The following is a 20,879-nucleotide window of genomic DNA, read 5'->3' as shown; positions in this document are numbered from 1 at the left end:
TCTGCCAATGGGCTTATCAGGAGGTAACATGATCTGAAAGCAAAAGGTAGTATCCTCTCAAGAGGTTTTCCTGAACTAGCCATCAAAGCAGAGTACACAGAAACTGCTTCTTACTTTGGTTGTTGCAGCTGCAGAAGAGTTGGTCACAAGAGTGGTTATCACATCACTGTTCACTGTGGTACAAGCAACTGTGGCCGGAACATGTAGTCGTGAGGGTACAACAGGCACAGGCAGAAGCCCCGGTCTGTTGTTGCTGTTTACTGTGCTGTTACAGTTACTGCTGTTCACGTGGTTCCCATTGGTGCTCCACTCCCGGCGGTCCCATCCTGTACGATAATCTCTTTCAAACCGGCTGTGGTGCCGTGACATCTCGGCCAAAGGAGGCTTCCGCCTCTTCTCAAAGGGAGTCTCAGAGGTTGCCTATCAAGAACCAAGGCAAGAAACAAAAGGGTGTTATTAAGTTAAGCCTTGAGAAAGAAAGAAATCATTCGAAGTCATAAAGCTCATTTCTTTGCCTTAACACTTTGGCCTAAAAAAAGGAAAGAATAATTCCATTCTGTGCCTGGTTTCAAACTGCATTTCAAGAAGTCCTAATGAGAAAAAATCCAAAACAAAGAGAATAAAAACAGAATAAATCTTTAGTGGGGAGAACAGCATCTCTGACCCTCCAAGGAGGCTTCCTAACTGCCCAGTGAGATATCAGATGTCAGTTTATGGACAATGAAGCACCATGCCTGAAGTAATCTGCCACTTGAACTCTCAGTGAGGGATTACCTCTTGACAGCAGGATTATATTTCTAACAGCTTCCTAAAAATACTCCGTTTGGATCTTGTACTGTAGAAAACATGTTTGTATGATGCTTTGAAAAAGTAGTGCTGTATAGGAATGATGCACATAACACAATTCACTACAGCAATTTGTTTGTTCTAAACACAAAAACAACAAACGTGGTATGGGGAAGGTGACGTTCATTTTATGTTCATGAATGGATTACAAATGGCAGAGAAATATTCTGGATTTAACTACTAGAACAACACTTTCCCCATCAAATGGTAAATCTTAAGACAGAAATCTTTTCATGGCTCTGTTTATAATTCAGTTTTTAACAAATGATGAAATCACAGACTATCAAATTTTTTATTACTTTCACAGATTAATACAATATATTTGGCTATTCATGGAATTGGGTCTCCAATGCAGGAAAAGTAAAGTTGCTTTTCTGAGATTAATGTAATTTGTGTATATATAGTTTTCTATTTATCTAAAAAGTTAAAAACATAGTTTTAGTATTTTAATGATGTAATCAACAAAACAACATACAGCCAAAGACATTAAACCTTAAGTACCTGCCCCAAATGGGTAGTCAAGATCCACAGGTACTAAGCATATTTACATTTTCCAGATATTTTACTTCCAATAAAGGTTTTAGGACTGGGGTATTATAAACAGCAAAACCTTTTTAATCTAAATTAGGAAAGAGGAACCCTTTGACCCTATCCCCATTAGCCCCAGCCAGCATGGCAAATGGTCAGGGATGATGGAAGTTGGAGTTCAATAAGATCTGAATGGCAACAGGTTATCCACCCCGACCTAAAAGGACAATGCCCAAGGACATTCTTTTTTATATGAGCTTATTGATATATCCTCAACAAATATAACTTGATGGAGAATCCCCATGTTTGAAAAGCAGCCAGCCGCCTTTCCCATCAAAATTCCTGAAGCTCAGCCTCCATTTTGGAGGATAGGTTTTCTGTCAGCTCTGCCCTCTATTCATGCCAATTTTGTTTAACTGCATTAAAAGAATACTAAAATGGTACTATGCTATAATTGTCTAGTGTGAGTCTGTGATAGTAGTTAAAATGCAATTCATTTTGATCCTAGCATCATACCCAAAGGTTAAACCACAGATTAAACAGAACATTGAAGCTCAAATAAAAAAACACACACCAAAAAACATCTGAAACAAGTGATTTTTCTTTTCCTTAAAAGTGAAATGATTCTCTGCAGAATACTCACAATTATCAGGTCAGTTACCACAGAAAAAGGAATAGCGGGTGTGTTCTAGACACATGAGCACTGGGTAGCGGTCTGCCCAATTTTGGGCAATTCCCCCCCCACACACACACAAGTACCCTCCTCCACCCCATTCCACATTGTTCAGGAGCCTCCCCCAACCCTCTTGGAGATACTTTGCGAGAGGGTGCAGGTGGCTTCAGTGGACAAGATGTAGCAGGAAATCTTCCTTCTGTGGATTTTACAAGCTTCTGAATACTGAAAGAAAACATTTCTAGTTTTGATAGGCTGGTAGCACAGTCTTCAGTAGGTGATCCAGCATACCAGGTGATCCAGGATCACACACCCCCTTTGCAATGTTATCACACATCATGTTAGTGCACTTCAGCCTTCAGATGTTGCTTAACTGTAGCTTCTGTTATCACTGACTACTGGTCATGCTGGCTGGTGCTGATGGGAAATGAAGTCCACAATAACTTAACCACAAGAACAGGACACAATGCACACCTTTTTGGAATGCAGCACAACAAATATATTCTTCACAATTTCATAGTGCTTCAGGGAGTTGCATGAAGAACCCTAAAACAGTGTTTCCAGAAAACAGAATTGGCACTGTTTTTGTTCTGCTTTAAACCCAAGACACCTAACTCTTAAAGTGCACATGACGCAACTGATAAGAAGCAAAGCAACACATCTGTCCTCTATGACTGGCAATTGCGGCCGATGGGTGAAATCAGACACAGACAACAGCAGTTACGGGTTGAACAAAGGGCCACTTTATTAAACTATAACAAACCCATTAAAACGACCTGCAAAGGGGAAACCTAGGTGGGGGAACTATCTATAGGCAAGCAGCTTGCCCTATAGCTCTCAGGAGACCAGCCCCTGCTGGGGCAAAGGGAAAGCCCCTTTTCCTTCCCCTTGCCCCGGCCACACCTTGTCGGTGAGTAGGGGAGCCTTCCCACATCACCACCCGCCAGGGCCGTACAACTCTGGGTGGATGAGGTGAGTTGGCCCTTCAAAAGCAGCCCATATCCTGCCCTTGGGCTGTAAAGCCCTGAGAGACACACCTCCGGAACCACCAATCACCTCCAAAGGTGCCTAAGGGGGCCACCGAGCTGTCCTTACCTACTTCCCTTCCTGTACCTTCCCGCCACAAAAGGGGGACAAATCTCTATTTAGTCCCCCTTTACCCCACTGGCGAGAAGCACCTCTCGCAGACACCTCTGCAGGTCTCCCCAGAAGATGTCGTTCCTTGCATCTGACAGGTGAACGCCATCGGCCCTATAAAGCTCAACCCTTGAATGCTGTATGTGGGGATGCAGAACAGCCAACCCCCCATGCTCAAGAAGAGCCAACCGAATCCGCTGGTTGACCTACTTCCATGCCTGATCAATCCCCTTCAGGTCCCATACACCACGCCACACCCTGTGTGGGAGAATGTCTGACCACAGCAGACATACCACAGGCCAGCGTTGCCTTGTCAACTGCATGTTCTCACATGCCTACCAACTGAGGGCCTCACCCTTAAGTAACCGAGGCCATCGTTGCCTCCCAAACTGCATGTGCTCACGTGCCTGCCATCTGAGGGCCTTGCCTCAAGTAACCGAGGTCATTCCCACCCAGGGGAATGACCACCACATGTGGAACCGTCCGCACTGAACCATGCTGGAACAATGCAGGTAGGAGCCCATCCCAGCACATACTCTGTCTACCCAGCCACCGAACAGTGGCTCACCATCTGAGGCCCAGCTGTGAACCAACGCGAGCTTGCTGCCCCAAGGCCAGCCCATAAGATCAGCCATGGCTTCAGAGTAGGCTACTCATCTGCTCCATCCCCATCCAGCAACCTGACAAAACAGGAACAATTGTGAACATTGGGTCCTGGACCAGGTTCGCTCCAGAAGTGAATGTATTCCATACGCCCCATACTTCCACCTTCCAATGGCATGCACCTGCGTTTATGAAAACCCAAGATAGACTGTGCCAGGTAGGCAATTCCACTACCGTGTAGGCAACTCAAATTCTGGAGGAGCATGTCCCTAAAACCCCCATGGGGTCCGCTCCAAGGCCTTGTGACACTAAACCAAAGTTTGTGTGGGGAGATTTCTCCTCGTGAATATCAGACAACCATGCCTGGAGCCTCAGGTATCCAAGAACACTATAACACCCTCACAGGACAGGTGTCCAGTCCTGGGGCAGGATAAAATGATGGTGTGATCCTTGCACCACCGGACTCATATCTCACTGTTGCACATATCCTTCTGCAAGAAAGGAAGGAAATAATTTTTGAGTAGGTACTTTACCAACTACTATTTCATTGCAGCTAACCCAGTTCCCCTAAAGCACAGAGACTGAGGATATGCTGCTGTCACCAACAGTTGGACCCACTGCAGCTTTCTCCTAGCGGATTTCCAAACACCCATCAGAATAATGTTCAAAATGCAAAATTTGCATGCTATATTGATTTCAAGTAACTGATATCATACATATCAAAATAGAAGTGCCAATGTAAAAGTTGCATGCTATATATCACTTGTAACATCATCAGGAAAGGGTGAAAAGTCTGCCTGGATCTTAAAAGACAGCCTCTGTGTCAACAAGAGTCTAAGATTCTGTCAAGGCAGCCCCTGTTTCAGTAAAGTCTAAGCTCCTGGAAATGAGGATAAGAGCCTAATAAATAGTCTGGCTTTCCTCTTTATTCCTATCCTCCCATCAAGCCACATTATCATCTGCTAGACCTTCAATTCCCTGCAGAAGTTTGCATGTTCTTCTTTAAATATAACAAATGCCATATGCTTTGTTTCGATATGAGCCCAAATTCAAATAAATGCAACTTCTGTCTCAGAGTTAACAAGTAACATGGAACTGACACTTGGAAAAGGATCACTGTCACCTAAGTTATGGTGATTTAGACATTTTCTAGCAAACCCTGTTATCTGTGCACACCATTAATATCCAAATATGAAAGGCCCAAAAGGCTCACCCAGCCCTACAAATGCCACCATGTAATATAATAATAATAGAATTAATTACCTCAACCTAATATATTCCTGGGCCTAGCAAGAAGTCGGAAGCCTAACCAAAGAGCTCTGCACCCCCCAAGGCAGCCACCATGTAATAAATTTAATAGAATAAAGTACCTTAAACCTAAGGCACGGGTCAAGCAAAAGGCCGTGAGCTTAACCAAAGAGCCCCGCACAATGGCCAATAGAGGCTGCCAGGGCCTCACCCACATCCCTCACCGTCTTGTGCCCCCTACCTAGGGTGAACTCACACCCAGCCTTGGCAACCAAAGGGGGGAAATAGGGCCTGTGTTGACAGGCTTGAAAGGCCTGTGCAGCCTCCTGTCCCATAATTTGTTCTGAGCCTGCAGTGACTGGCCCAAGGTCACCCAGTGAGCTTCACAGCTGTTGGGGAGATTCAAACCCTGGCCTCCCGGGCAGAGCCGCCCCAGGCACCAGGAAGCGGGGCAGTTGCCCCCGGCCCCGCGCTTTGGGGGGCCCTGCGCTTGGCGATCTGCATATATAGAGAAGCTGGGCTGCGGCAGGGTTTTTTCTCTCCAGCCGTGCAGCGGCCATCTTGCCAGCCACTTCCCGAGCTGATTTTGGGCAGGAAATTTGAATTTCCCGCTCTTGGGGAATCTCCCGCTCTTCGGCTGCGTGCTTAAGCAGTTTTTTCCCTATCCTGCCTGCAAGCTCATCAGCTGTGCAGCGGGTGTGCGGCGCTTAGCGAGCTAATTTTAGGCGGGAGGTTTGAATCCCCTGCTCTTCGGCTGTGTGCCTGAGTGGCTTCCCTGTGCTGCCACCCACTCATCAGCTGTGCAGTGGGTTTACAGCACTTGCTGGCTTATTCTGGGCGGGAGGTTTGAATCTCCCGCTCTTTGGCTGTGTGCCGGACCGTATTCCGTGTGGTGTCGTTTACGTTAGTAAGAAACAATTCGTGCAGTGTAGTGTGAAAATAGTGTATCTAGTTTAGACTGCCGTATCTAGCAGATATCAACAAAGGGAAGACAGATGTCGAGAGACCAGTGAAGAAATGGATATGTATGGAACAGGTTGACTAGAGACCTATTCCCTGAAGTGAAGGTAATCATATTTGTATTTAATAGGTTGTTAGCCTCATATGTAAATATTATAATTACATATATTCATAAATAAAATCTCTCTCTCTCTCTCTCTCAATATATATATATATATATATATATATATATATAGAGAGAGAGAGAGAGAGAGAGAGAGAGAGAGAGAGAATGTGGGGGGCCCCCAACTACGCTTTTGCCCCAGGCCCCGCACATGCTAAGGGCGGGCCTGCTCACGGGTCGTAGTCTAACACCTTAACTACTACACCAAAACCTATCCCAGGTGTATGGGGGGGACTGAAAGGCCCATGCCACCTTCTCTCCAACAATCTGCCCTGGGCTAAGAGGGGGGTCCTGGTTTAAAATGCCCAAAGGCCTATATTTTATGAGGGGGGGGAGGCCTGAACGCCAAAGGGGAGCACAATCCCTTCCTTATATTGCCCCCTGTGAGTGGGAGGGACTGGATTTTATTTATTTTTATTCCTCTTTTTATTATTATTATGGGTGATCGCTGCACACGTGGCTGCCCGCTGTCCCCCTCCCCCAACTGTGGGGTTTTTTTGTGAAAACCAGGCCGACTGTGCCTCCACTGTCCCCCCCAACCACCTATGGGGAGTGGGCATGAAAACCAGGCTGTCTAGGCCTCTGCAGTCACGCCCCCAACCACCTGTGAGGGAATGGGTATGAAAACCAGGCAATCTAAGCCTCCGCTGTTGCCCTCCCCAACCACCTACGGGGGGGCAAAACCAGGCCATCTAGGCCTCTTCTGTTGCCCTCCTCCAACTGTCTGCGGAGGGAACGCAAAACAAAGCCAACTTGGCCCGCAACCGCGGCCACCTCGCAGCCGCTAAACCAAGCGCCTAAAATGGCGCTGTCCATGCAGCCACCACAAATGGCTGCTACCGCTCTCGTCCCACGCTGCGTCCTTCAACCTCCTTGTCACGAGCCAAAGAGGAGGAAGGAGGGTGCAGCACGGGCTTAAATAAGCCCCCTGGCTCCACCCCTCCATGCAGCGCATCACACGCTCTGATTATGTGCAACGCGCAATGCTGCCCTTTCTACAGATGGCAGCTGCGGCTTCACCCTCTAGCCACAATTACACTCCGCCCCCCCAGGCTTCGCACGGGCAAGCAGAGCGGGACTTTTTGTTCATTGTACATTGGTAGTGGGGAGCTCTGATTTGGTGCAGCAAATAATTTGCCTTTTCAGAACAAAACAAGTACAAAGCTACTTGTTCCTGCAACACGTGCTGTTATTATCATACAAGCATCATTAGAGGCACTCCCTCCTCAAGCAGTAGAGCACAGAATTCTCTTTGAATTGTTAACCACCCTATCCGCAAAAGCAGCAGCAATTTGTTCAGTGGCTGCAAGATTGGAACCAGTGTACAAAGGGAAAAGCCTCTCCAATTTCCCAGAAAAACTGGGCTTGTATTTATATAAATCTTTATTGCGGGGGTGATTTTTGCAAATATGTTCCAGACTAAGAAAGTATTCCTAACTATGGAAAGCCAGTGTAATTTATGCCAGTTTAAGTAAAACTGGCATAAGGTACACCAGATCCAAACTCTGTTCAGGAACAAGGCAAGCTTGGCAGAAACGAGACTTTAAAATAAAGTTTGACTTACACCACCCTTTTTGCTGGTATAAATTCTGCTGAGTTGCCACGTCACATAACTAAGCTGAATGGAGTTAGTATCTAGTGTAAGTCCCCATCATCACCTGATCACACCCCTACCACAACCTCAGAATGCCCCTTTTTGGGGACTTACAATGGCTGAACTGCAGCTGAGCTGGGATGAGGAATTTACGCTGGCATATCTCCGGCTGAGCTGTGGTTGGAGACTTATACGGGCGTAGCCCCAGGTGAGCCAAGATCCTCCAGTAGATCTTGGGTTTGGATTGCTCCCTGATTCTAGTTGGAAGCTTCTGTTCTGTTCTGATTGTTATTCTAACAAGTTTCTATCATTGTGTAAGAGGTAACAGTAGATGCTACAGTTGCGATCACAGATGTGGCAACATAAGAAGCATTTGGAGTTGCAACACATGGAAAATGACTTTTTTAACAAATGAAATAAAATGTAACACTGATTGTTTTGTTCATCACATTTATCACAATCTGCTTCCCCATACCAAATCCCCCATACCAAATCCCCCACACTTACTTTCCTGTAGAAGTGCCACTTCCTCATCATTTACTTAGAGTACTTTTTCTCCAGATTTCCCAAGTCTGTCTTTGGAGTTATAAATGCTAAGGAAAATAGGCTTTCAGCCACTCTAGAACTGAAGAATAATATTTCTTATGCTAATAGGGATTCAGCTTCATTAGGTGACTTCAAAATCAAATGTCAGCTCTTTAATTAAAAATTTTCTCTAATAAAATACATTTAGATTTCTATTTCTTTTTACAAATGAGAGCACAATATAAATACATATGACACCAAAAGTTTTTACAAAAGCAGCTTCTTTGTAATTAGAAAGTGAGGGGGGCATAACAACAGACTGTAAATTTGCAGATAAACATCTACACATTAAAAGTTATCAAACCAGTCGTTCCAATAGGTCTTCCTTTCTATGTTTCATATTCCAAGTGAGATTTCTACAAATGGGGAGGTGAGAGAATGTCTATAATCAGATGTAATGCCAAGTATTGCATCTGATAACTATAAAATCATATTTACACTAAGGCCAGCGTTGCTTCAGAGAGATGTTAAAAAGAGTGGATGTAATTTTATCAGAACATACCAAAGCAACCTAAAATAGACAACACTGAAGACCAAGATAATGCAGTCACCCAAAATGTGCTATATTTATAAACACATGCAAATGCTTTTCTTCAAGGGTGGCTGTAGCATATCAAAACAAAATTAGCATACTCGTGTTAATTACATTATCAATTACCCATGAACAAATCTTGGTTACAGCTCTTGGTTGGTCTGGTGTTAAGATGACCCATGAGCCTGGATTTGAATGACACACTAACTAAGCCAAACCATAGCTTAGCTCAGAGGAGCACAGCAGCAGGAGAACCACCGAGGAGGAGCACATTGGCCACAATCTCAACTCTCCTCACTGTTGCATGTCCATGCTAAACCAATGTTTGACTTAGAATTATATGCGAACCAGCTCAGTGTGTGTATTTTAACAAGAAGTTTTTTTTAAGAACTATGCACTGTCAAACCCAGGAGTTAGTGCTAAACCACATCAAAGTTAGTCATGCTGCCAGAGCTGTGCCTTTCCCAGTGGCTTGTCTTGCTATATAACATTTGTACTACTTGCCATCACACTGTGATGACAGTCTTAGTTGCTAGGGGGCATAAGAGACACATGGACTAAACCAAGACTTGGAAGCTGACTCTTGCAGAAATCCATCTCAGACCCCAAATGGGTCAGGTCACTTCATGAGGAAGATGGGAGGGGGAGTTGCTGGGGGAGGGAAGTGTCTCCTCCCTCCTTGCCTGTTTCACTGGCTTTTTAAAATACATGATAGCAAAAGAGAGCTTCGGTTATGGGGAGGTATACAAATGCAATAAATAAATAAATAAATAAATAAATAAATAAATAAATAAATAAAGAAAGAAAGAAAGAAAGAAAGAAAGAAAGAAAGAAAGAAAGAAAGAAAGAAAGAAAGAAAGAAAGAAAGAAAGAAAGGGGAACCGGGAGTGAATGGGGAGGAACAGAGTTACTGTTGTCCTTTTTGGTGGAAGTTCTGGGTGGGAGAGAGGGTGGTCTGTGGATGGGGGAGATGTATCATTGTCCTTCAGGGAGAAGCTGTGGTTGGGAGAGAAATTGGTATTGTGAGAAAATTGAAGCCCATTATTTTTAAACGGTAATATTTAGTTAGATTTGATCAAGGGTTTCTGGATAAAAATGGCTAAGTGTCTGCTTAAAAGGGGAAAAGCTGAATTTTGCTAAAGTACTGCTTCTAGGCTTAAAAGGAGAAGTGAGCGAAGCCCACTACCCAAAATAAACTAGACAGCTGGCAACATCCTAATGAGTGGAAACATGGGCCAGCAGCAGGGAACATGCTAACCGCAAGAACAGGAACACACACACATAGGGGTGATCTCAGGGGGAGGTCCAGGTGACAATTGTATTTGTGCTGAACTAATACGATAGCTAGGAGTTCACCTCATTGGTCATGCTACAGTGGATTTGGCAAGGGCAACTGGAAAGCATATTTAATGAAGTGCAGGGGAAATGATTGGAGTCTTCTCTTTGGAATCTGAGAGGTCCCACTTCCAGGCGTGTAAAATGTCTTCACATTCTAAGACACTCTGGATTATGTGACTATGTATATTACTCCAGTGCAGATAACCTTTAAGCCTATTAATTCTGCATAAGGGACAATTCTTTTTATAATAAATTATTTAATCTATTTCTGGTGACCAATGGTTTTGTTCAAATGGCTAGCCCACCCTCACGAACCTAGACTGTGATAGCTGAGGGACTATCTGCAGTCAAATTTATAATTAAACTGAGATCAGACTTTTAGAGAAATTAGACATAAAACTTATTCCTTCACTATGCAAGGGTGGGAGAGAGAAAACTGAGAAAGAAAAAACACATTGTGGGGTTTTTTGGGGAGGAACTGAGGCAGGGAGAGTGGGATTGGCAAGTGGAGTGCCCAGTGAGTACCCCGTTAGTACTCTACATATGCAAAAAAAATTTTTTTATTTGCGTTCCTCATTATTATATGGAATTTATTTTCTATGCTACAGAGCCATTTTCCTAGCCTAATCCCTAATACTGATTTAACTTTATTATTTCACATCTGTTATTTCTAACTTTTTACTGGAACATTTTTAATGAACAAAAAGCAGTAATCCTTGGTTAATTAATAGTTTAATATATATTAATGTTCCAGAGAGCTTGTCTCCATGAAGCACGTGGTCTGAGTAAATCGCATGGACGTCACTAGTACAATTATGCGATAAAGAACACATTTTATTGTATAATAGTAATAGTAAACTAAGCCCGACATGTGAATGTTAGGACATTTAGGCTGCAATCCAATACCCACTTACCTGGGAGTAAGCCCAATTGAACCCAATGGAGCTTACTCCTTAGTAGACGTGTACTGGATTGCAGCCTTAGCCTGCAATCCTAAAATAACTTACTAGAGAGTAAGCCCCATTAAAACACAGCGGGACTGCTTGTGAATAAACATGCATAGGTTTGTTGTAGCAGTGGTGTTCTAGAAAGTGCATGGAGGGCTCAAAGGAAACCTTGCTGCAGACCAAAAAACCCCTGTGGTTTACTAACAAAAAAAGGTTAATATTACAGGCGCAACATTTTATACCAAAAGCAAAGCCAAATATGAATGCCACATTTCATAGTATGATCTTGTGTAATGTATAATCTGCACTGGCAAAAATTTGAACACTACAGAGCAACTATCAATACTGTGTCTGTGTGACTTATGTTTTTTGCCTAGAACACACATGAGATTGATGAAAAGTTATTGGATTTGATTTGTGACAAGCTTAAAAGACTGTCGTGGATAGGATATGGGGAAGAAAGCAGCCTCTTAGTATGCAGGACTAAAACTGTTTACGAGCTTTTACAGTTACAAACAAGACAATGATTTGTCCCTTACAGAGAGTTCAAGGTATTTCCTTTTACTGACTTGTGTTCAATATATTTTTGGAGGGTTTTTTTTTCCAAACTATGTTTTCAAGGTATTGGGAAGCTTGATTATTCTTTCCTTCTTTGTTATATTCTGAGGCAAACTGAAATTTTGGTGTAACATGTTCAGCTCTATACAAATATAAGATACAATCACACTTGGAATACTATGTGAAGTTCCAGTCTCAGCATCTCAAAAGAAATACTGTAGATATACAAGGATGACCACAATGATCAGGGAGGGGATGGCAGGAGGGCTGGAGCATCATTCCTATGAGGAAAGGCTAAAACATTTGAAGCTTTTTCATTTAGAATAAAAAAGAAAAACGAAACATGGAGATTTTATAAATACTATGCAATATATGGAAAAAATTGGATACAGAGAGGTTTCTCTCCCTCATAATCCTTGAACTTAGGATCACCCAATGAAACTGATTGGAAGGCAAGTCAGGCCAGACAAAAGGAAGTGCTTCTTCATACAGCACATAGTTTAGCTATGAAATTTGCTACCATAAGATGTGATCACAGCCACTGTGCTTAGATGGCTTTAAAGGAGATTAGACAAATTCATGAAGGGCACATCTATCAATGGCTACTAATCCATTGCAGGAAACTGGACTAAAATGGACCTGTGTGTAACACAGAGGGGCTCTTCTTGTGTTCTTATTGCTTATTCTAATTACATTTAGATCCTGGTTTTCCTTCCAAGGAGTTTGTAGTGACATACATAGTTCTCCCTTTCTCCCATTTTACTCTCACTACAATCCTATAAGGGAGGTTAGGCTGAGAGGTCCTGACTTGCCCAAGGTCACTGACAGCTGACTGGGGATTTGAAACTGGGTTTCCCCATTCCTAATCCAATACTCTAAGCACCACACTACAGAGACTATCTAGGTTATTTTCTTTGTGGACTTATTGGGTCCTACAAGAGTCAAGTACTACGTGCCCTTTTTCTTTACTGTTACCCTTTATCTCTCTCTCTCTCTCTCTCTCTCTCTCTCTCTCTCTCTCTCAAAAACACACACATACTCATGACCTAAACTGTGCCCTTCACCCACCCGTTCATCCCTCACAGGCTTTTCCTACACACAAACCATAGTTTTGCTTCCCTCACAGGGAAACAAAATCCTGAAGTTGCTATCACTTGAATGGTCTTTCCTTTTACTGATCTTCACTTTTAGCAAGATGAGCCTTTTAGCAAGAGCCTCTGAAGTTATTCTACGCTGTCCCCATAGCTGCCCAACTCTTAAGAAGATCTGAAGGCATGACTCAAATCAGGGCAATTACATGGAATTTTCTCAAAAAAATGAAGGGCTAATGAGAATGGGCCCTCCCAAATGTTTTCTCTCTCGCTCTTTTTTTACAGCTGGCATTGCCTTAGGCGTCAGTGTTTCTATTGGCAACATTCCAAGGCCTAGGCTGGCAGTGACAGAGGCTTTTAAAGAGAGAGTTACACACAGGAGCCAGGGATTTCTGTGTGTCTAATTGAGACTACACTGTACTCAAGATGAAAGGAACTGCTCATGGGACCAGTAAATCAACCCTGACAATGTCCTGTTAAAACAAATTAGCCCATATGTCGCAATCTCCATCCCAAAAATGTGGCCAGGAGAAGTTCCATCAGAATCTCTTCACATCTTAAAATATGTTGAATTAAAACATTCTTGCTTGCTTGATTTATTCAGCCATTCCTGCCCATGGCCATATGTCCTATAACTCAGCTGCACTGTGGGCAATTCTAGTAATTCAGCCCAAAGCATGCACATTCTGGGTCCTTTTCACCTTTATTTCATAGCCTTTCATTGCATTACAATCTTACTACTGTGTGCTAGCTCTCACTGTTTTCTTTTTCATTTCACTATCCTGAAGTATATCTCACTTACGTTTTTCCCTTTGTATTCACGCAAACAAAAAAGGAAAAAATGCATCTAGCTTTTCCTTATAAAGATTAATAAGAAATACAAGGGCAAATCTGCTAGATCAGAACATTGCCTTGAGATATTTTATATGAAGGCGTGATTTCTCAATAATTAAATATATAAATAAATAATTTCCTACAGTGGTCAGCTAATGCTTCTAGGAAATCCACAAGCTTAGCATGAAGGCAATAACCCCCCACCTCACTTGATGGTTTCTACCACAGCAACAGGTTTACAGAGGTATTCAGAGCTTGGAAAAGTTACTTTTTTGAACTATAACTCCCATCAGCCCAATGCAGTGGCCATGCTCGCTGGGGCTGATGGGAGTTGTAGTTTAAAAAAGTAACTTTTCCAAGCTCTTGGTATACTGTCTCTGAACACAGAAGTTCAATTCAGCCATCCTGGCTTTGTCAGGTCTCTCTTCCATGGCTTTATTTAATCTCTTTAAAGAATTTCAATGGATTTATTTAATCTCCTATTACCACACCTTGTGGCAGATAATTCTATAATAATCTACTAAATTAAAAAGTAATGTTTGTCCAAAATCTGCTTTTAATTTCTTAAAATTAAAAATTTTAAGTTAGATGACCCTGAGTTCTAGTACTGTGAAAAAGTATATCTATATATCTATTAAGCTCACCCTGAAAGAAAAAGCAAAGAAACCAGTCAAATCCAACAGTTCTGTTTACAAATAAGTTGAAAAATGCACCTTTTTAGTACTGTAGAGGAAAGCTGTATGCCTACTCCCCCCCCCCGTCCCTGCCATCACATATACTATGGGACTTCTGGTGCCCTTTATATCCTAACAGTTATTATAGAAAAAGAAGAATATTCGCTTACTCTTTGAAAGCAAACTGTAGAGAAGGCAGGGGAATAAATGTAACATTTAAAAACAACCGTTTGGGCTTTAGGGGATATTCAAATGATAACAGCAAAGCAAGCTCAGCAATTCATAAATACATACAACTGAATGAACAAGCAGAATTGTTTCTTGATTGGCGGACTGATGCTTGTAGTTGTAACATCTACAACCATCAGTTTTATTTCCATACTGTGTAAGTGCACAGTTGGCTGTTACCTTAACAACAGATCATTACCAATTTATTGATCTTGTTACCCTCTTATTTTTAGTCAAATATGGAGAGGAAAAATAGTATTGATTTTATCTCCTAGCTATTTTTGTTTTGACATGAAAGCCAATATCTGAAGAACAGGATCATTGCCAACTACCCGAATGAATTAATACCACAGCCTCAATTAGAAAATTAAGCATTTCTCATCCGACCCAAAGCATTCTTCCATATTTGGTGAAAGCAATCAGACATGCCTGCTACATTAGGTCTTTCATGTTAAATAGGTCAACCCACTTAAGTCTATTTGAAATATTTACTAGCTATGCACTATTTAAAAGTAATATGATGATAACCTTTTCGAATCCTGGGTATCTTAGGTCTTCATAACATTATCTATGAAGTTGCAAGTACAAAGTGCCAGGCACATGCAACTTTCTGCTTCCATCTACTTGCATTGATTTGTGGAAGCTTAGGATGCTTATGGATCAGTTAACGCTAAATTCAAGAGATGAAATCCCAGGTTTGAAAATACTGTTATTTATCCTGGATGAATTTAATTCAATTGAAATCTGTAGCTGATTGAGAAAAGCAGCAAGGAGCTGCTAGAATGAACACAAAAAGACCAGTATTATAATGGGTTTGAGGTCTTGTACTCACTTTAGCACATCTCCTAGCACTTTACTCTTGCAGACATAGACACAGAGGCCCAGTCCACCAAAAGTGTTAAACCATGGTTTAGTGCTATGTGGACAAACCAAAACAAGCCCCAATGAAATGCCCAGCTTGAACACTCCATTGTCATCCTCCTGCATGGCCAGGAGGAGGTCTATTATTATCATTAATTTCATTTTTGAACACTTCCTAAGAAGCATCTTAAAGCGATTTCACAATACAATAAAATAGATGTAAAACAATTGCACATTTTAAAACAATAGAACTACTAAATATATTCAAAACATTTCAATTCCAATACAGATACCAAAATTTCCACTTAAAAGGCTTGTTGAAAGAGCAAAGTCTTCAACAGGCACAAAAAACATAACGGAGATAGTGTCTGTCTGATATATAATGGGAGGGAGTTCCAAAGGTAGGTGTCACCACACTAAAGCACCAATTCTGAAATTATGTGCAATGGACCTGTTGATAAGTATCTTACCACAGTATCACTACAGTCTGTAGTCTCCTGGAGACTGCAGTGATTAGCTGGATCTATGATTTGATATTTTACGTATCCTGGTAGCAAGCTATATATGGCTTTGCACACCAATAACAGCACCTTGAACTCCAGTCCAAAAGTTACCCATGCAAAGACAGTGGTCAGGCCATCCCAGTCCAGAAATGGCTGTACCCTGTGGTACTTGAAGTCAATGGAGCCTCTAGTGACAGAGAGAGATCCAGGAACACCCCCAGACTACAAACCTGCCCTTTCAGGGGGAGTACGGCCCCATCTACAGGATGAAATTGACTGATTACCGAGACTGAGGAATTGCACACCCACAGTGCCTCTATCTTGCCAGGATTCGGAGTCAATTTATTGGCCCTCATCCAGTCCAAATACTAGGCCCAGGGCTTGCACAGTATCTCCTGATCCAGATGTTACAGAGAAATAAAGGTGGGTATATCAGTGTACTGACGACATCTTGTCCCAAATCTCCTAACGACTGTGTCCAGTGGCTTCATGTACATGTTAAACAGCATTGTGCCCTGCAGCATCCTACAAACACAACTGCCTAGAGGTCAAAAGATAACCACCCAATGTAATTCTCTGAATCCAACCCTGGAGATAGGGCAGGAACCACTGTAAAACAGTGTCCCCAGTGCCCATCTCACAAAGCCAGTTCAGGAGGATACTATGGTCAATGGTATCAAAAGCTGCTAAATGATCAAAATGGGTCTGTACTCTCCCTCTCCTTCTCCTAGCAAAGGCCCCTCCATCGGTGTGGCCAAGGTCAATTCAGTACAATCATTGGGCTTGAACCCAGATTACAATGGGCCAGGAGAATACGTTTCATCCCAGAGTACTTGCAGTTGTTGCATCACAACCATCTTTATCACCTTCCTCCAAAAGACAGTATTTGTGCCAGGCAGTAGGTACCACAAAACAGTGGGTCCAGGGTGGGCTTTTTCAGGAGTGTTTGAATCACTGCCCCTTTCAAGACAGCTGGGACCACTCCCTCCCACAAGTATGGGTCCTACTGGGAGGAAGGGCAGGATATAAATAAATAAATATGTGTTGACCATACTCTGGATCCATCTGGTTATACCTCCTCAACAAACTTTAATAAGCTAAGAAGGGCAAGGATCAAGGGAACGTGAGATTATCTACATTGTTACAAGCTTCTTGCCCACATCATTAGTCCACATCAACTGAAACTGATTCCATGATGTTGCAGATGTTGCACTGGACAGCTCATTTGAGACTGTGACAAATGTGGATGTGGCACCAAGTTTGTTATGGAAGCAAGTGACTTCACCCTCAGTGCGCCTTGCAAACAAGTCACAGTGGGCTTCTGAAGGGTCCACATACATGGACAATACAGTAGGGGGCTGCTTCACGGTGCTCTGATTCCCGGTGTTCTGCTAATGCGGCGGCTTTCCTCCCCTCTTTAAAAGCTGCTTTTGCGGCATTTTCACGTCATTTTTGCACAACGCGCCCCATTAAAGTCAATGGGGTTCCGCTTTATGGCGGGGGTCTGGAACGGAACCCGCCGTATAAGCGGGGCCCTACTAAAAATTCTGCTGAATTTAGTTTCACTTTTAAAGACAAAGTAGGGATCCAGGTTTAAAACAAACTTTGGCTAGTTTAATAAGCTAGCTTCATAACTCATGGCTTGAAGTTTGGTCAATGTTATAAGAAGCTTATCTGAATTGGTTTTAAACTAGGATTCTTGTAATGCTAAGCCAACAATCTTTAAAAGTGAAGTTAAGCAGAAGACTTCCTCCTGGCCCATTTCCTCCCAGGAAAGGGAGAGGAGTGTGTGTGAGGCAGATGCATCACTCAGTCTCTTTGAGGTTCAACCACATAATGCTTAACCATGGCTTACCTTTACATGCAAAGGTGGCCACTGTATACACTGTCCTGATGTTTTGTGAGGGCATTATTTAAATACTTTTATAAATAAAAAAATAAGTAAAAAATACATATGAGACCAAACAGATTTATATTTCCACTAGATCTTAATCCAGCTTTGCTCCACAAACAAACCTGAAACTGTGGGATGCTAAAACTAAAAGCATTTTAGTTTTAGATCACTTAGTGATTTATGACTGGGGCAGCATTTGAACTGGGGACTTAAAATTTGTGGGCCCTGACATATACCAATAAAACAAAATAAACACAATGCTGCAGTGCCAAGTGTTCCTGTTCAATGGTCCAAACTAGCCATTTTTTTATTTCAGGATGCTCCATTCAATTCTCCCCACTCCTGGTTGTCCAACTCATCCCCCAGAGACTCAACATGTTGTAGCCACAGAGCAGGCTCAGTCCTCATTGGACTTTATTTTTTTCTTGGAGAACTGCCCCATTAGCCCCCCCCCAATTTTTTCTACATCTACGAGTCTTGGGGTTTCCCCCAGCACACAGAGAGTCCCCTCTTAATTCTCAGTCGTCCTACATCACTGCTGTTATCCGACTTCATTACATATCTTATATGGGTAACCAGAGAGAGAGAGAGAGAAGAACACATTGATCCATAATCACTCTCCAAAGATCTTTCTTGCCATGAGCATGCTGACCTAGTGAACCTCTCTAGGGAGGGAGGTCCACAACACAGTAAGCACCAGCATCTTCAACAGAACGTGACACTAACCCATAGCCAATTGGGCTTCTGATAATACCAGTGTTCTATATTTTATGTGTTATGTCTTGCTACATCTAAGCACATACCTATAATTCAGTCACAGATGTGTAGGACAGGAAGAGGTTAGAGGTCATGCACTCCAACTCACTGTACCGAGATAAAATTCTTAACATCTCTAGGAAGCAATAGCACTGTATCATGCAAACTACTATAAATAATAGATATCATTCCAAACAATTTTTTTCCTTAAAACTTCCTTAATTAGAAGTGCAATTACAACTCAGCAATACTGATAAACTAGTTATGGCCTTCATTCTGTCTCCAGAGTCTGCTGCACCATGGAGACAGGAGTGAATTTATGATGGAGACAGGATTCAAAGTGAAAGAAAACCACCTCTAATCTATGGTTTGCTTGTTGCACATTTGGAAGCTCATGCCATGTTTGGATTCTAGACTATGATTAGTGAAATCCATGGTTTGGTTTGATGTCCAAATTGAGCCCATGTGTGACATTCCAGGGACCCCCTAAATGTTCCTGGTCCTTGGAAGTCACTCAGCTGCTCTCCAGTGTCCAAACATCCCTTCATATTCCCCCAGAATACTCTGCTGCCATCACCTACTAAGTCAGAAAGCAGTACCTCTCCCTATATATGCTTGCTTATGTCCATACAAGTCAATATACTAACCAGAGCACAGATAGTTAAAACAGTGCACATATAATCATTTAGAGACTACAACATCAAATATAAGTACAGAACAGTAAAGAAAACTTCTAATACCCCAAACAGACACTCCTTTTTAAAAGTTATCCGAACCCTTTTACCTATGCTTTCATTCTTTCCCTCTTCTCATTCCTCTTCAGTTTTCTCTATCTCCATCCAACTCTCATTCTCACACACTCTCAGTCACTAACTCCACCCAGCATTCTATCACACTCCCCTGCTATCAATCATGCATGCCAGCTGTATTTTGCAAAACTGCACCCACTTTCTGTCTTGTGTATTAATAAAAAAAACAGGGGTTTTCCCCTCTTGACTTTAAAAAAGAAATACTACTAAAAATACCACCAACAAAGACGCATACCACCAGCAGCTATTCTTTGGAACCCCAGGGAACTCCATTACTGTTACACCTAAACTGGTACATTTTAAAAAGTGCAATTGGCAACAAACAATGACATACAACGAAGAGAGACTGTTGGGGAAATTCTTTATATACAAACAATAAGCAAAATATATTATTTTATAAAGCTATAAAGGTTTATAAATGTTTATAACATTTTAATAGTTTAGTTTAACATTTAATAAGTTTAGTAGCCAGCCAGCCAGCCAGACCCCCTTTAGAATGCACACCTTAATGTGGTGAGGGGGTGTGAGATTGTTGAAGAAGCTGAGAGCAATGCTGTCAGGAGTCTAGACCAAGAGGCTAGACTCCTAGCAGGGGCACCCAAGGCGGAATGGTCAAAGCTGAGACACCAGACTAAGATGCACCCAAACTCAGAGGAAGGCAATGGTAAACCACCTCTGAATATCTCTTACCACGAAAACCCTATGAACAGAGTATCCAAAATGCAACACGAAATAGTACTGGAAGATAAGACCCCCAGGTCAGAAGGCACTCACCGAGCTACTGGGGAAGAACAAAGGACAAGTACAAGTAGCGCTGTGACTAATGACGCAGCTGGGTCAAAGCTGAAAGGAAGCCCAGAGGCTGATGCGCACAGATGCAAAAGGAGAGTCCGGAGTTGTACGATGCACACAATAGGAACATGGAATGTGAGAAGCATGAACCAGGGAAAGTTAGAAATTGTTAAGCAAGAAATGGAGCGTATCAACATTACAATACTTGGCGTGAGTGAATTAAAATGGACTGGAATGGGACATTTTCAATCAGGCAACTACAAAATATTTTACGCAGGAAATGAGAAATCAAGAAGAAACGGGGTTGCTTTAACAGTGAGAAGTGATGTAGGAAAAGCAATTAGGAGCTACAACACAAGGTCTGAGTGAGTGATATCAATGAGATTAAACGGGAAACTTATGGAGCGAGAAATGCCAGATGTCCAAGCTGGATTTAGAAAGGGAAGAGGCACCAGAGATCATATCGCAAACATACGTTGGATAATGGAACGCAGCAAGAAATTTCAGAAGAAAATCACCCTGTGCTTTATAGACTACAGCAAAGCCTTTGACTGTGTAGATCATGAAAAACTATGGAATGCTTTAAAGGAAATGGAGGTGCCACAGCATCTGATTGTCCTGATGTGCAACCTATACTCTGGACAAGAGGCTACTGTAAAGACAGAATATGGAGAAACCGATTGGTTCCCCATCAGAAAGGGTGTGCAGGGGTGTATTTTATCACC

At 42.4% G+C, this 20,879-nt stretch overlaps 1 protein-coding gene across 9 annotated transcripts in view; it reads right to left on the bottom strand.

Moving 5' to 3' along the window:
- The window catches only part of KLHL29 (kelch like family member 29), a 616,221-nt gene that overhangs the window by 422,042 nt on the left and 173,300 nt on the right, over positions 1-20,879 (bottom strand). For all 9 annotated transcript variants that reach the window (XM_061622707.1, XM_061622698.1, XM_061622704.1 and 6 more), the window contains one exon: positions 115-420. In XM_061622707.1, coding sequence (XP_061478691.1) covers positions 115-369 — 255 coding nt within the window. In that variant the 5' untranslated portion in view covers positions 370-420. The remainder of the gene's footprint in view (positions 1-114; positions 421-20,879) is intronic.

This window comes from Rhineura floridana, chromosome 4 (assembly GCF_030035675.1).
Source record: "Rhineura floridana isolate rRhiFlo1 chromosome 4, rRhiFlo1.hap2, whole genome shotgun sequence".
Classification (NCBI taxonomy): domain Eukaryota; kingdom Metazoa; phylum Chordata; class Lepidosauria; order Squamata; family Rhineuridae; genus Rhineura; species Rhineura floridana.
The sequence above is the reverse complement of the archived record's forward strand: the minus strand, read 5'-3'. Positions and strand labels throughout refer to the sequence as shown.